The sequence below is a fragment of the Harpegnathos saltator genome, unplaced genomic scaffold (assembly GCF_003227715.2).
Source record: "Harpegnathos saltator strain DR-91 unplaced genomic scaffold, Hsal_v8.6 scaffold664, whole genome shotgun sequence".
In the NCBI taxonomy this organism is placed as follows: Eukaryota; Metazoa; Arthropoda; class Insecta; order Hymenoptera; family Formicidae; genus Harpegnathos; species Harpegnathos saltator.
The window spans coordinates 109,196-124,568 of NW_020230498.1; the positions used below are offsets into that span (position 1 = coordinate 109,196).

General features: G+C 53.9%; 1 protein-coding gene across 2 annotated transcripts in view; it reads right to left on the reverse strand.

Annotated features, from left to right (window-relative positions):
* Fhos (Formin homology 2 domain containing) overlaps nt 1-15,373 on the reverse strand; it is a 144,982-nt gene that overhangs the window by 30,781 nt on the left and 98,828 nt on the right. For both annotated transcript variants that reach the window (XM_025305026.1, XM_025305025.1), the window contains exons 4-9: nt 11,452-11,519; nt 8,637-8,742; nt 4,182-4,692; nt 3,555-3,817; nt 2,411-2,542; nt 310-649 (exon numbers count right to left, since the gene is read on the reverse strand). In XM_025305026.1, the coding sequence (XP_025160811.1) occupies nt 310-649; nt 2,411-2,542; nt 3,555-3,817; nt 4,182-4,692; nt 8,637-8,742; nt 11,452-11,519 (1,420 nt within the window). The remainder of the gene's footprint in view (nt 1-309; nt 650-2,410; nt 2,543-3,554; nt 3,818-4,181; nt 4,693-8,636; nt 8,743-11,451; nt 11,520-15,373) is intronic.

Sequence of the window (15,373 nt, forward strand, 5' to 3'; positions counted from 1 at the left end):
CTTCGACCAAACATTTTCCTCCGCGTAGGACGCACCCATGCTCGTTGGTGTTGCTCGCTAGCTGCCCTCAGAGCCTCCGATGTCTGCTCCTCTTTGTGGAAAAAAAAAAAAGAAAAACAAAATCGCTAGATGTGTTTACGTTAGATTGCAATCGGCCCCGTTCCGCGGAATCGTGTTACAATTCGGCAATCTCGCTGCCGGTATATTTCGCGCGTTGAAACGCGCATGGAGAGGAGAGGACGCGCGAGAGTGAGTGAATCGGGGAGGCATAGCCGGCGACGAGGACTGCGCGCCTTTTGCCGAAATTACCTGGAAACTTTCTCCTCCACGGGACTGCTCGGTATAAGATTCTGCGCCGCCAACTTCTGCGTGAGATCCTTGACGGTGCCTTCCCTCTTAGGCTGTAGCAGCACTCGACGATCCTCGTCCTCGTCGTCGGTGTGATTACTCTCGCCGTACTCGACACCTTCGCTGGGACTCTTGCCGTACCACGGCTTCTTCTCCTCCGAGTCGAGCTTGTTCGCGGCATTCATCAAGGGCGTCAAGTCCTTCCTGCTGTTCGTTCTGGACAACTTGTTCGAGGGGGAATCGGCGTTTCTCTCGTAAGAGGTGCCGTTTGTGTATCGCAGACTGTTCGACGGAAACTGACCTTTAACGGCGGAGAAAACAGGAAGCGCTTACTTCAATGGCAGGAGCGCGCGTCCAGCGACACGCGGCCGGTCTCGTTCCAACTCGGAAATTACGCGAGTCCGCTCGTCAACGAGAGAGGAGAAAATTTTACTCGGACATCGAACGCGCCGCTGCTCTCACCGTGGCGATTTCAATCAACGCGGGCGCGCCGCTTTATAATAGGGGGGTTTTTGCGATACCGTCTCTCAGATACGGTAAACGTAAATCGTGCTCGCGTTATTCGCTCAGAAATAACGTCGCAATGCATCCACGGCCAATAGCATCCACGATTTACCGTTTGCCGTATCTGAGTGACGGTATTGCAAAAACTCCCCAATATTTCACGAATAGACCCCGCGGATTAACCCCTTGACGTAGAAAAACGTCTGGAAGACGTCACAACTAGACACAGGTTGACGCCTCCGAGACGCCAAGAATTATACGCTGATTATTGTTTTCACTTTTTAGCGTCTCTAATAAAACAAATATTACCGGAATATAATTATATGTTTTTACAGATTGCAGAGAAGATACATTATGTAATTTTGCTTCTAACCATTTAGCACACGACCTTACACGAGTCTTATTTCACTTATACTTGTACGCAAGGTTGGGAAGTAACTCGTTACTTGTAACGAAGTTACAGTTACAGTTACTTTTTTTTTTAGCAATTATAACTTAACTTCGTTCCATTTTTCCATCTGTAACTGTAACTTAACTTAGTTACATTTATTTGGTAACCAGTAACTAATTTAATAGTAATTTTAACTTTAATAGTTACTTTATATATTTCAAACCTAAGTTTCTGGTAGTACCACAAATGTCTGTAGTATAAACATCTGTGGGTAGCATGATAATGCTACGTGCGATGCTCGATATCCAATGAGCATTAGTTATTCTAGCTGCGTTCGGAAAGCGTGCTATTGCGCGCCATCTATCTTTATCACTCATTGGATGTAAAACAAGGATGTAAAAAGACGCGCAATAGCGCTGACAGTCTCCTCCTCGAACGCAATCGGTATTCCTTTAAAAAAATTATATTCCTATTGGACATTTCCGTCGCGCGTCGCCAGTCCTTAGTCGTTAACATAACCTGCGTTTAGCGTGAAGTACACTGCGTGGTTCCAGTTACTTAAAAATTGAAGCAATGGACGAGACATCGCGATCGTTAGAAAAGGATTTTAAAATGCCATGGCCAGCATATGCGGAAGTGTTCGAAGTATTATTCATTATACAATATATTTATACGTAATAAAGTAACATTGTAATGTGTAACACTCATAATAAAGTACAATCAACCAAGGTAATAAATAATTTAAATTAATTTGAAATTTGCACAATCGCGAAATTTAAAGTAATAGCACATTAATTGTAGAAAAGTAACTGGGAAGTAACGACTCGTTACTGTTTAAGTAACCTGTGTAAACTGTGACATGTTACTTTTGAAAGTCATTAACTTGTAACTGTGACTAGTTACTTTTTCAGTGAAGAAAACTGTAACTGCAACTGTAACTGGTTACTTTTACGAAGTAACTTTCCCAACCCTGCTTGTACGTTAAGGGATTAAACGCGGGAGCGTTTACTCGAGTGCGAGTCGCATCTCGCATCGCCGGATCGGCGGAACTTGAGCTTCGCGCGGCGGAAAACGAATGCCGGGCATTCTCGCAGCGCAAAGCGCCGCGCCCGCGCCGTCGCGCGTGCGGCAATTAAACGGTCTGCGGCCTCGGCGGCCGGCACTCACTTTCCTGATCGTCGGTGTGACCGATCGAAGCCCTCATGTTTGCGGTAGCCTCTTGTTGCTCTCTAATGAAGCTCCTCTGTCTCTCCGCGCGTTCTCGTCGTCGTCTGAGCGCCGGTGTCACGCCAACGTCCACTGAAACACGCGGAGCGGTGCTGCCGCCTCCGTTCAAACGAATCTCGGCCGCGCAACTTGGCGCGCGCGTCTCGCACATGCAAATTCGCCGTGTCGTACTGCGAAACTAAGCGTCTCCCGGACAGATTGTTCAACGCTACATTCAACTGAACTTTCCTCCCCGAGCCGACGCGCGCGCGAGACTTTGCGGATATAATCTGTCTCGTCGTGGCGAGATAACACGTGCCATCGCGATCCGATTCTTTCTGTTGTGGGGGAGGGGGGGGGGATGTTACGAGCGACAATGATGCCGCGTTCCTCGCGAGAGGGGAAAAATTGCCGACTTATGGAACGCGATATGGAACGTCGCGCTCGGGTCTACCGTGCACGCGGCGCGTGATGAAACATTTATGCTGACCGCGTGGCGTGTCGCCGATGAATTGAAAAGCACGAGGTCTCGGCGGCTGCGGGAATTCGCCGCCGGTGCGGAATTCGTGCTCCGTGGGCGTTCAAGTTCGCATTCATCATGCAGTCGAATTGCAAACGGATCGATTGACGGACGCGCGCCAGTTCAGGTCGCCCGTAAAAGAATCCCGAAAATTTAATTGCCGACTCGCGTCGCGGCGCGGCGAGTCCGCTCATTCAGCGGATCGTCGGCCGATGAAAGAAAAGAAGAAGCAAAAGGAAAAGAAAGAGAAAAGAAAACGCTGTGCAAAAATGCAGCGGGAGAATAACGAGGGGGAGAGAAGGCGAGACAGCCGCGATACTCCCGTGAGTAAAGAGAACGCGATTATCAAGCGGGGAGGAGAAAAGAAAAAGAGAGAGGCACATCTCGCCGCCGAGAGAGATAGAGATAGAGATAGAGAGAGATAGAGATAGAGAGAGAGAGAGAGAGAGAGAGAGAGAGAGAGAGAGAGGAGAGAGAAAGAGAGAGAGAGTTAAGAGCTGCGTCGGAATATCGCGTCACGCTCCTCCCGATTTGCAATAGGGATTTTTCAGCTGGCGAGCGCGAGCGCCGAGGGAAGATAATTACCTTTATTCTCCTTGTAGCTGCCATTAAGCTGAACCTCACCCAGATGGCCATGGGAACTCTGAGAGCTGCTCGATTCGTCGTCGTCGTCCGGCAGGCTCGAGTTCAAGGTGCTGTTGAGCGAACTCACGCCCAGAGTATGGTTCAGCCGCGGGCTCAGACGCGCGTTCAGAGACATCGACAAGGGCGAGGTGCCGGTCGAGTGCCTCCGGGACTTGCGTCGCTCGTGAGAGTCCACCAGAGACTTCCGATTCCGCAGGGTCTTCCTGTAAAGTGAACGGGAAATATCGTTCTCGTCGAATTCACTCGGCGCGCGATCGCGAGTTGGAATCTCGCAACCTCAAGCATGTACACGCGATACTCTCCTGCGTTCGTTTCCGATTTTCGGTTCGTCCGAGAACCAAGAATACAACAGTCTTTTGTGCCCGCCGCGAGCCGCCTCGACGGCTACGAATTTCTCTCTCGAACCGGGGACGATGGATTTTCCAAAAGCGCGATTCTCATAGTGCTCAGCTCGGTGCAATGAGAGTGTCGATTTTTAACGTCCACCGCAGGCGAGAAGGCGAGACGGAACGCGATTCTCTCTCTCTCTCTCTCTCTCTCTCTCTCTCTCGTTCACGTCATTCTCACCTGATATTGTCGTCCAATTGACGAATCGGCGAGCCCCTGTCGCCGTCCTCGTGATGCAACACCGCCTCGTAGATCTGAAACTGCCTGAGCAGGTCGAGATCCGTGCCCTGCTTCGACATGTACCTCTGGATAACACCCTCCATGCCCTGCTCCTCGAGGCAGTCCACCTGATCGTAGTAGGTGTCCTGATCGGGGATGCCGTTCAGGCACTTGTTGACCAACGTGGTCGCGTAGATGAGCAGCTCGGTGTCGGCGGCGTCGTAATCCTTCAGGAGCTTCATCACGTTAATCCACGGTATCATGCCGCGGGCGGTGTCCACCGCCCGCACGGCTCTGACCAGCAGCAGGCTGTTTGTTTCCACGTATTCCACGAACACGAGTAGCAGCTTCAGCGCCGTCTTCACCACCAGCCGAAAACGGCTGGCAATTAACGTATACAGCCATTCCACCGTCTGCCCGTGTTCCATCACCCCGTTCATGCCGTCGACGTACAGCATCACCTGGCCGAGTGCTGCATGAATGCAAACGAGTCGCGAGATTAAACGCGCGCCGGGCGAGATAGTTCCGGACAATCGCGCGCGCCAAGGAGAAACAAGCCTTTGGCCGTTGTTCGTAAATGCACCCACTTTCCACCATGCCCCCCTGCCCCCTGGCCCCCTTTCTCTCTCTCACTCTCTCTCTCTCTCTCTCTCTCTCTCTCCTAGTCTCTTTCTCCCACCGGCGCGGGCGGATCATTTCCACCGCTGCCTGCGAACAACACGGACGCGCTCGATTGTACGTGCGGGACGAGTAAGCGACACAAAACATTTAAATAATCGCCGAATGTTCTCACGGCGAGAACGCGTGAGACGGCGAGACTCTCGAGAAATAAATAACCCACGTTCGAACTGCCCGTTTCCGCGTGCTTCGCAAGGTGGGATCTCTCTCGTGGCGCGAGAGCACTCGCATATTTTCATATTCTCCGTGATCGCTGTCCCTCTCTCTCTCTCTCTCTCTCTCTCTCTCTCTCTCTCTCTCTCTCTCTCTCTCTCTCTCTCTCTCTCTCTCTCTCTCTCTCTCTATATCTCTCTCTCTCTCTCTCTCTATACCTCTCTCTCTCTCTCTCTCTCTCTCTCTCTCTCTCTCTCTCTCTCTCGGGCCTCACCGTCCCCCACCGAACGTGTCCGTCATTTATCGTCGCCCTTTAATCCCCGCTGCAGCATCATGCTATTATTATTTTTTTTTCTCATGTCTCGCGCGAAAATACAAACAAAAGGGCCGGCGGATGACGACGATACCGCCCGATATAGACGCGCAACGAAAAATCGCATCACCTTTGCGTTCGTTGCAACGTGTATCCGAGCGGCGCGAAACCCATCAATCTCTGCCCCGATCCGGAACGCGACGTTGCCTATTTTTTTCTCCCCTCTCTCTCTCTTTCTCTCGCGTGCGCGCACGCGTTTTCTCTATTTTTTTTCTTCTAACTCCATGCCGCTTGGTTGTTTACCAAACTGATTTCCGACACGTCCGTGTGTATCGCGGGCGCGCTGAAATTTAACGTGCAAATTCCGTCGATCGCGGTCGTAGGTTCACTTGGGCTTTATCCATAGACATAGAATTACGCCGAAAAACGTGCTCGCGCTCGCACGTTGCCGCTTAAAATCGCATGTTGCGACGAGAGCTCCGCTCGTTGTGCTCTAAATAAATTACGGCGTGCTCGGTGTGTAAAACACGAGTGAAAAATGAACAGGAGAAGAGCGTTCGCGAGCGCGCGCGCGCGCGCGTCGCGAATAAAAGTCTCCTCGATCGAAATCAATTAGAAGCGATAGGAAATAAAGGAGAGGGAAGGAGGGGGGACGGACAACAATAACCCCAAAGTCCGTGTTCCTTTTATCGGCTGGCCATTGAAACGGAAAGAAAAAAGTTCGCCGACAACACAACGGTCGAGCGAGATTTCGCGCAATGTGCGAATCAATTGAGCGAGCGACGTCGCGCCAACGAAATCGTAAATGAAGCGAGCCAATTACGCGCGTGTTTGCGCGAAATCAAATCTGTGACGGAGGCCATCGTCGCGGCGCGCGGCCGACTGTCCCATATACGCACAATCCCGCCGCGCCGATATCGATCTCGCTCGCGAGCACGTTGACAATGTTTGTTCCGAGTGCGCGAATTAAAGCCGCGCGTATAAATGGACGTCGAAAATAATATCAATTACAAATTCGCGATTTTCTCTTACTATTATTATTCTCGTTATAATTGTTATCGTGATTATTATTCTGACTGTAGGTGCTCGAAAACGTGAAATTCAATGTTTGACCAGCGCAAACTTGACGCCGTATCGGCGATCGAGCGCGAGTGATCGAGCGCTTTAATCTCGGCGGAAACGTAACTATATGCATGTAAATACACACACACACACACACACACACATAGGCACGTGTGTACATGCACCGGTTCCCCGTTATAATACCATCAAAATTCCGGTATGTTCGCGCAATCCCGCGCGCCGTATCAGCCGACACATTCGTGCCGGCAATGACAATGATCGTAAAGCGATTTAAGCACGTTCCACCGGCGAACGTTAATCCAGCCGTTATCATTACACGGGCCATAAGTTACGACGCGGAATCTAATTAGGAGGATCGGATGTAGATCGCATCACGCGTAATCATTGAGTATCGAACGTGCGCTGCAGCATATTACTGGCGCGTTACAGTGGGACATAATCTCCGAATGGATCGCAAAATGCGGCGCGAGCGCGAGCGTGTTTCGCGTGCCGGTGCCATTTGCGTGCGGGCCGCGCAAACCGCACGAAGAATCTATCACAAGCCGATTGTGCCCGCAATCAGAGAGAGAAAGAGGATGAGAGAGAGAGAGAGAGAGAGAGAGAGAGAGAGAGAAAAGCTGGCTCTCGTTATTCACACGAGCAAACGAATTTTAACGACTTGGCCAGCGTAAACCCCGCGATCATTAATAGCAGAAAGCAGGAGAGAGAGAGAGAGAGAGAGAGAGAGAGAGAGAGAGAGAGAGAGAGAGAGAGAGAGGGAAATTGGACGAAAATGTGACGACAAGCAGAGAAGGGAAATGAGCGATCGATTGTCGGCAGAGCCGACCGTTTCAACGTCGCTCATCCTAAATTCTCAGTTGCGAATTTCGCGAGCCGTCTCATGGCCGTGTGATAAGCTCGCGCGAGCAGGAGACGGGGAGAGGAACGCATTGCAGGATCATGAGGTGGAATTATCGCGTTCGAGCCGACGCAACGACGACGACGACGACGGTTCACGGAGAGCGTGGCGAGAGCACATCTCGAGTCGCGACGTTGCACTCGCAAGTTGCGCGCGCGATCAAAGGGCGCTATTCATAATTCGCGACGCATCGCGGTTTGACGAGTGGTAGTCGCACGCCGTCGTGAGCCTTCGCGTGTCGACGGTTTCGCAAACGCCGCGACGCGTTAATACTCGACGTCACCTCGAGCTCTCTTCTGTTTCTCTCTCAGACGGTGACATCGCCGCCGTCGCCGTCGCCGTCGCCGTCGCCGTCGTCGTCACGCTTGTCGTCGTCGTCGTCCTTCTCGGAACCGCGAAGACGAGAAGCGCGCTGCTTGATGCCGCGCGCTCGTTAAACGCCGGCTGCATTACGCCCGGTATTATCTTATCATTACCCGCGCGAGATTTGCGGCGGACGAGAGGAAGATAGGCAAACTCGAGAGAGAGAGAGAGAGAGAGAGAGAGAGCGCATGACATTCTCGTTCCAGCGTCCCACCACGCGCGAAATCTCGGCGCGCACGCTGCAAGGTCGCGTCTCGTTCCCTTAACTCAATTTGCGGGGCCGTTTACGATACGACTTTCCCACCGTCTGTCGCCGCTATCGTAGAAGTTACGGAATAATCGTCCGCAGCGTTGCGAGTCCCAGCGCGGTGATCCGCCGCGACGGTCATTTTCGAGACGTGAAAATTAATTGGCAACCGGTGAAATTTTAGCGAACTACAGTCTGTCACTCTCTTTTTCCCCTTTAATCGAGGACAGTCAGTCGTCGTCCGTGGATACCGATTTGTTTCCTGCGCTCGACTCTCGGCCGCAGAGCATTAAGAGTCAAGTAATCGCGAGAAAGTTACGGAACACGCTCGTCGTCCTAGGTAGGAATTGGTCCGCCATGACGATTTTCGCGGGTATTATCGGCGAGATCGTTCGGGTCCTGAACTCTCACGCCCGAGAGATTCAAGTTCGATTTTAGGTAAGTGATGGTTTCGCCGGTAATAGTAAGGGGGAATGGTTTGCGCGACGAAAGGATGTAGACCCGCTCTCTCTCTCTCTCTCTCTCTCTCTCTCTCTCTCTCTCTCTCTCTCTCTCTATCGAGCGGGACTTTGGCATTAGAGGGACGGGAAGAGGAGGCGGAGGGGGCAAGGAGAGGCAAAGGTGCGCGGAGGAGCACTTTACCCCTCGGTTTTACGACGCCCGGCAGAATGGAGTACTCACCTCGTAATATGTAATTTTGGTAGTTCTGATCGGCCTCGCTGCTGACTTTGATGAGGCAGGCGAGTCCGTCATTTTGCACGAACTCGTGCACCAGGTCCTTGTCCTCCTAGAAAATTGATATTCGCGATAAGCCGACCTGATTATGACGTAAAGCGGCGACAAAGTTAATCCGCGCCGACGTGCTAAACGGAGCTATTGCATTTTGCGAGAGTGCTCTCCTCTCGCGCTGAACAGCCGGATGATGCGTTCGCAGTAGCAGCAGCCAGACGCGCTTCTTAATTCGATCAGAGCGACCAGGAGGGAGGGAGGGAGGGAGGGGCCGGCTTTTAGCACGCACGACCCGGAGAATTATCGCGCCGAACGTTCCGAACGTCTGCGCGTCGCGCGCTTGTAATAAATATTCCGAGGCGAAAGTATAGTCGAACCTTGCTCGGACGAAATCTTCATCACGAGCGACTTCCCGCGACGAAAACAGCTGGCTTCGGCAGCGCTTTCTCCGCGCTTAACATTCGCGCTTGTCGCGCTTTCATCGCTCCTGCGCTCGAACCGTTTTTTTTCCCAAAGTGCCAATCGTCGATCTGCGATCTATCTGCGGAACCGCCGACTTTTCCGAGCGCGCGTGACGCGACCGCCGCCGAGGAGAGAGAGAGAGAGAGAGAGAGAGAGAGAGAGAGAGAGAGAGAGAGAGAGAGAGAGAGAGAGAGAGAGAGAGAGAGAGAGAGAGAGAGAGAGAGAGAGAGAGAGAGAGAGAGTCGGCTGAGATAAACGACGACGAGGACGAAAACATGCGGAGGAACGAACGCGCCAGCTGATATTCGATCCTGACGGCGGCGTCACGACGAAGCGTGATTTACCTTTACATTACCACCTAAGCTCGACTCCCCTACCGCGCGCGCGCGCGCGCGCACGAGAGTCGGGGCTAAATGGAATTAGTTATGCCGCTCCGGGCGCAAAGTCGCGGGCATAATGGAAAATCTACCAAGTTTGATTAAACCCCCTCGCTTTCCAGGGCGCCGCGCCGCGCCGCGCCGCGCCGCGACGCCGGCGTCGTGGCCCGCTCGCGAGATCTCGTCGGACTTCTCCAGCTCGCGCGCTTCGCCTCGGCATTCTCTCAGGGTTCCTCTCCCTCCCTCCCTCTCTCTCTCTCTCTCTCACACGCGCGCGCGCGCGCCCCTTCGCTCTCGTCTCGCGCTTGTCCCGAAGCGACGGAAGTTTACACGGGACTTAGGTGCGACGTAGACTCGATTAGCCGGGTGGATTAAGAAACGAAATTGGACTCGTAGCGACGCACCTTCTCGCCGCCGACAGGGTGAGAAACTCCCCTGGCATTGGCCGAGCGAGCGAGCGAGCGGCGCGGCGGGACAAAGAACGCGAGCGAGGGAAGAGTCGCGCTCGCGGCACCAACGGAGTTTCGGAAAGTCGTTATGGGAACGGCGGCGAGTGAACGGTGCGAGTCAGATCGGATGTGCGTCTGATTCGCGCGGTTCGGTAAACTCGATTAGCTCTTCAAGGTCTGTAGAGCCGTGGTGGGGGGGGAGGGGGGGAGGGAGGGGGTGCGCGCGGAGGATACGCGGCAAAAATGCGGGAGGGAGACGCGTGGCGAAGGCGCTGAAAGCCGCGGCGGGGGGAATCGGCGAGAGGGGTGGGATCGTTAAACGCGGATTTAATTAACTCGCGCCAACACGAGGGAGAAGTGAAGCTGGGCGCTTCCGATAATTTCGGCCCTCACTCGCGAAAGCGCCGACGGTGAAAGGGGCGGGACGCGAGAGGAAGAGGGGGTGGGACGGGGAGACGAGAAGAGAGACAACGGGCAGAGCGCGTCGGCGAGCGAGTTACTTATTATCGCTCGCAAGCGAGTCGACACACGCGAGTCGGAATGAAGCGACTAAATAGGCAGTTGCGAATAGCCCCAACGAGGAAAATGACAGGCGGTGCGCCTGCGAGTCGGCCGTCATTATCGGAAAACCGCGATTTTCCGCCGGAGCGAAGGGGCGATAATACGGTGGACGGAAGAAAACCGCTCGGCGGATGAAAGCGGCCCGCTCGCCGCGGCGGAGGGGGGGAGGGGGCAGGTCAGGGAGGAGGAAAGTTGGCCGAAAGTAAAATCGTTATCCGATAATGAGAAGCGACGTCCCGGGCGCTCGGCGAATTCGTAACTGTCGAATTTAATAACGGAGTGCTTCTCGCAGCCGAGTCACGTCAGCGACGGAATGACGAAAGTTGCGCCGGTGAGTAAAAGGACCTTCGAGATCCTGCATTGGCGCGATCTCGTCGACGCTGCATCGGCGCGCCTCGTTTGGAAAATAAGGCGAATCGCGCTCGGAGACAATCCGCGAGGAGGAGTCCGAGGAGAGACGTCGCGCTTTCCTTCGGCTAATCGCTCGGTTACGATTAGCGCGACGCTGCAAACTCGGCGCAACCTGACGCCGTCGCGTTATTTCAGCGTAACTTATAGACGCGGTTAATGAGCCGAAACCGCAACGTGTTTAATTAAAAGTTTCACTCCCGCCCGCTTCCGCCCCGACTTTCCCGCAGGGAAAAAGAATTTGAAACGGGGCGGGGGCAACGAGACAAGATAGAAAGGGAGAGGAGAAATTACTCATCTTCGTGGTGAGACGTCAGGGTGGGGGCGGGGAGGGAAGGGAAGGGGGCACGGGCAGAAAATGCACTCGCGCGCCGCTACACCGCCGTGCAAATATTTACTCGTCGGCCGAGTGGCTTCGTGTAAAAATATTCGCTCACGAGCCCCACCATCCGTCCATTCTTTCTCGCCTCAGTCGCGCGCGCGCTATAGTATTGCGAATTGTGAACTCACCTGAAAGATCTGCTTGAGGGAGAAGAGGGCCCGTCGCAGCTCGCGGCCTTCGCTGTTCAGCAATTTTTCTGCAACAGACAAGCACAACACGTAACCATTTATTATAATAATACCGCGCGGGGAGGGGCGGGGGGCAGGGGGCGCCACGCCGTCGTCGTGGGCGCGCGCATTGTTGCGAACGGACGCGGGAGGGGCGGGAGGGGCTGTCTGCGAGGGGGCCTGTTTTCAGATCATGGTACTTAAAGCGCGCCGTAATGAAGAGACCGCGTTCGCCATGGCTCTCTCGGTCTCTTTTACCATCACCACCACCACGTCGATTCCGCATGGATGTGCGTGTATGTGTGCGCGCGCGCGCACGAGAGCGCTCTCTTATATATATACATGTATATATATATACTGTTAATTTGATATAAATTGCCGTGAGATTATTGAATCGAGCCCTCAGGCGGGACCGGGCTCCTCCGTCTCCGCGGAGACTAATTTTAGTATCACCGAACGGAAACAACGGGATATTGATGGGATACCGATGTCGATCCCGCGGACGAGGGCAAATTGATGATGATCGCAGCGGAGTAACGAAGCGCTTAGCTTCGGTACGATTTCGGCGCGATTTCGCTACGAAAGCGGGTAAGAGTGTGAAAAATTGAACATCCGAGTTTTTTGCCGACGAGACGCGATTTCCACCGCGATCTTCCCCGCGAAGACCGTCCTCGAGAATTCGGTCTCGCGGTCGGGTTTCGCACTCCCGTCTTCCCGAGCGGTTTTTTCCAGCGTGTCCTATAATGACGAGGTCTGGAACTCTCTCATCGGGTACGGGGGACACTTTTATTATTTATTCTTCGTGCGCGCGCGGTTCCTCTCGTCGTCGAGCGGGAATCGATATCGCGCGGACGCAATACACGCAACGCACCGTGAATTCCGGCACCGTGAAACACATCCAACCAGCTCTCACGGGGTTTAATGATTCCATTGAGCAGCGCGTCGTTTGACTCTTCCCTCTCTCCGGAGCGGGCTTGTTTATCCGGCAAACAGCGGCCGTGCAATTAAACAGAGGCTCGTAATTAAGTCTGATCAATTTTGCACGCCGAATTCCCGGTCGATGTCTCCGGCGCGCCCCGGAGCCGTTTCCGTCCTTGTTTCTCGCCGCGTTGCCACGCCGCGATCTCTTCTTCCGCGGTCGTGTGTGTCCCGCGACTCTATCGTCCCGTATTACTAATAATTGAATTCCATTTCACCAGCGGCACGGCACGGCACGGCACGGCACGGCAAATTCAATTTGCCGGCCGCGCCGAGATTTCCCGCCGCTGCCGCGGAACTTGGCGGCCGGGCGAGTTTGTCAGGCACGGCGAAAACGGGGAAACGAATATAGTGGTGGGCGTTATCATACGCGATAACGGAGAAACGCAAATACACCGCGAAAATATGCGACGGCAATTCTGCCGGGAACAAAAGGCGACCGTAGCGGCGGAGCCGGGAACGTGGAACGGGACGAGAGGATGAGAGAGAGAGAAAGAGCGAGAGAAAAGTGAGCGCGATTGTACGTGATGAAAGAGTGAGAGAGGGGGCAGAGGAGGGAGGGGGGGGGGGATTCGAACGTGTCGGCGCGATGTATTATACGCGAAATGCAGTTTTCGTCTGCGTGAAGATGAGAAGTCGATGATAAGCGAAATTCATTTATCCTCGGTTTCGTATTTCCGTATGAGCTGCACGACAATGTGGCCTCACACACACACACACACACACACACACACACACTAATAACGCGATATTTAAATCATCCGCATTTTCCACCGTCAACTCGACAGCGTTCGACGGGACGATCCTCCGTTACCAAGTATCTGTCGGTTCAATGAAACCGCGCGTCTCGTAGCCGCCGTTTCGACATTTGCGCCATCGTGCGCGACGCGACCGACAATGAGAGACGGTCGTTCAAGTGCAAACGTAAGCCGTCGTTTCTCGCGGTCGCATTTTCTTTTCTTTTTTTATATGATCTCGTCTCCTCTCGCTCGGCCCAGTCACGGTTCGTGGGCCTGGCGAGCCCAATTCGCCATTTCTTTCGCGGAAAAGGAGTGCGCGACCGCATAATCCACGACTATCACGCGATCTTCAAATGCATAATGCATGCGGGACAGAGAGAGAGAGAGAGAGAGAGAGAGAGAGAGAGAGAGAGAGAGAGAGAGAGAGAGAGTGAGGGGGAGCAAGGAGGGAGCACAGACAGAACGAGAGAGCGAGAAAAAGAGAGGAGACGGCCGCGAGAGAGGAGCAACGGGAAGAACGAGCGAGCGGGAGAAAGAGGGGAGATATGCAAGCAAAGGTAATTAGGAGCTCGCTGCAGGGTACGCGAAGTCGAGTCGAGGAGAAGGATGACGGCGAGGAAGAGAGAACGAGCGACGCGTCTCTTCTAAGAATAGCGGTCCCAAGGCCCTGCGGCCCTTGGTCCCTCTGTAATCAGTGACCATATAAGCAAAAGTCCCCGTCTTCCTCCCTCCTCCTGCTCCCCCTCGCCGGCCCTTTTTGCTCGATCTCTCTGTCCCCGCGCGCGTTGCTATCTTCTTTTCGCTGTCGAGCAAGCTCGCCGAGCGCGTCTCGTCGCGCGAGTAGCCCCATTGTCGAGTCCTCTCTCTTCTCTCTCCTCTCTCTCTCTCTCTCTCTCTCTCTCTGTGTGTGTGTGTGTGTGTGTGTGTGGAGAGATCCTCTTCAATTTCATTCCCGCTACGATCAGCCTCCGGTCGATCGCCTTGTCGAATTCGCTTTGTTCCAGCGCGTCGCGAGGCGACCGACGGTCCACTGACCCACATTTTTCGGCTCCCGTGGAGTTTTTTTTACCGCTCCTTTTTTCTCTCTTCTCTCGGTTACGAAAGCGCGGCGGAGGCCCGTCGGGAGACGGCCGCGCGTCGTTAATCGGGGCCGCCGCGGCTCGGTGGAATTTTTAATCCGCCGAAATACTCGCCGCTCGCCGCTAATACGCCGAGCAATTTCGCCCCGTTCCCGCGGGCGACCGAGCACGCGATCTATTGCCGCGTTGCTCGGCGTGTGCGAAATCTGATTCCCCGCGTCGCGCGCGATACGCGAAAACGTGCTCGCGGCGCACCTCAACTCCTGCCGGCCGGTCCGCCGGTCGGAATATTTGTACGATCTAACCAGTTCAGTTTCGAGCGAAATGGAATCGCGAAATTCCACGGCCGCGCGACACTCGCTCGCTCGCTCGCACAAACGGATACACGCACACATGCGTGCGTGTTACACCGATGCGCGCGGTTCGCGAGCGCGAGCGAGTCGAGGATAACGGGCGATTAACGGCGAGCGGTGCGCGGCGCGCTAATGGCCCGCCGCGTTTTCGACAAAAGAGGCCTCGCTTGTGTCGTGTATCACGTATAACATCGGCAATGTAAGGATCTAGGATTTGGACGCCGAGCAAATATCCGTGCGTTTGTCCGTGGTCGGCGGAATGGATTAGTTTCCCGCGCGTTTATCGTCCGTCCAAAGAGAGATTACGCCGTAATTAAGCATGTAATCGCGCGCGATTACCGCTTGTTATTTGCCGGCAATAACAACAGCGATGCCGTCATTTTTCCCGTCTCAGGAGCAGGTTTCTTCGACGACGAATTCGGGGGGAGGGGGAGGGGGGTGGCGATTGTTCTTCTTCCTTCTCCTCCTTCTCTTTCTCCGCGCGGTATAATTATTCGCTGCACGAACGGTGGATAAAATCTGCACGCATACGCACGTATCTCTTGTCGAATTCTCTTATAAATAAAATACTCTTGCAAATAAAATTCACTACGGAGAAATCGGCTCCCGTTTCCTATCGCTTTCCCGGGATGTCTCCGTCATTTCGAGCAGCCTGTACGCGTAGCCGGCTATAAGAAGAGAGCGGGAGGGAGAAAAAAGCAGAGAAAAAGGAGAAAATACGGGACGTTTCCCA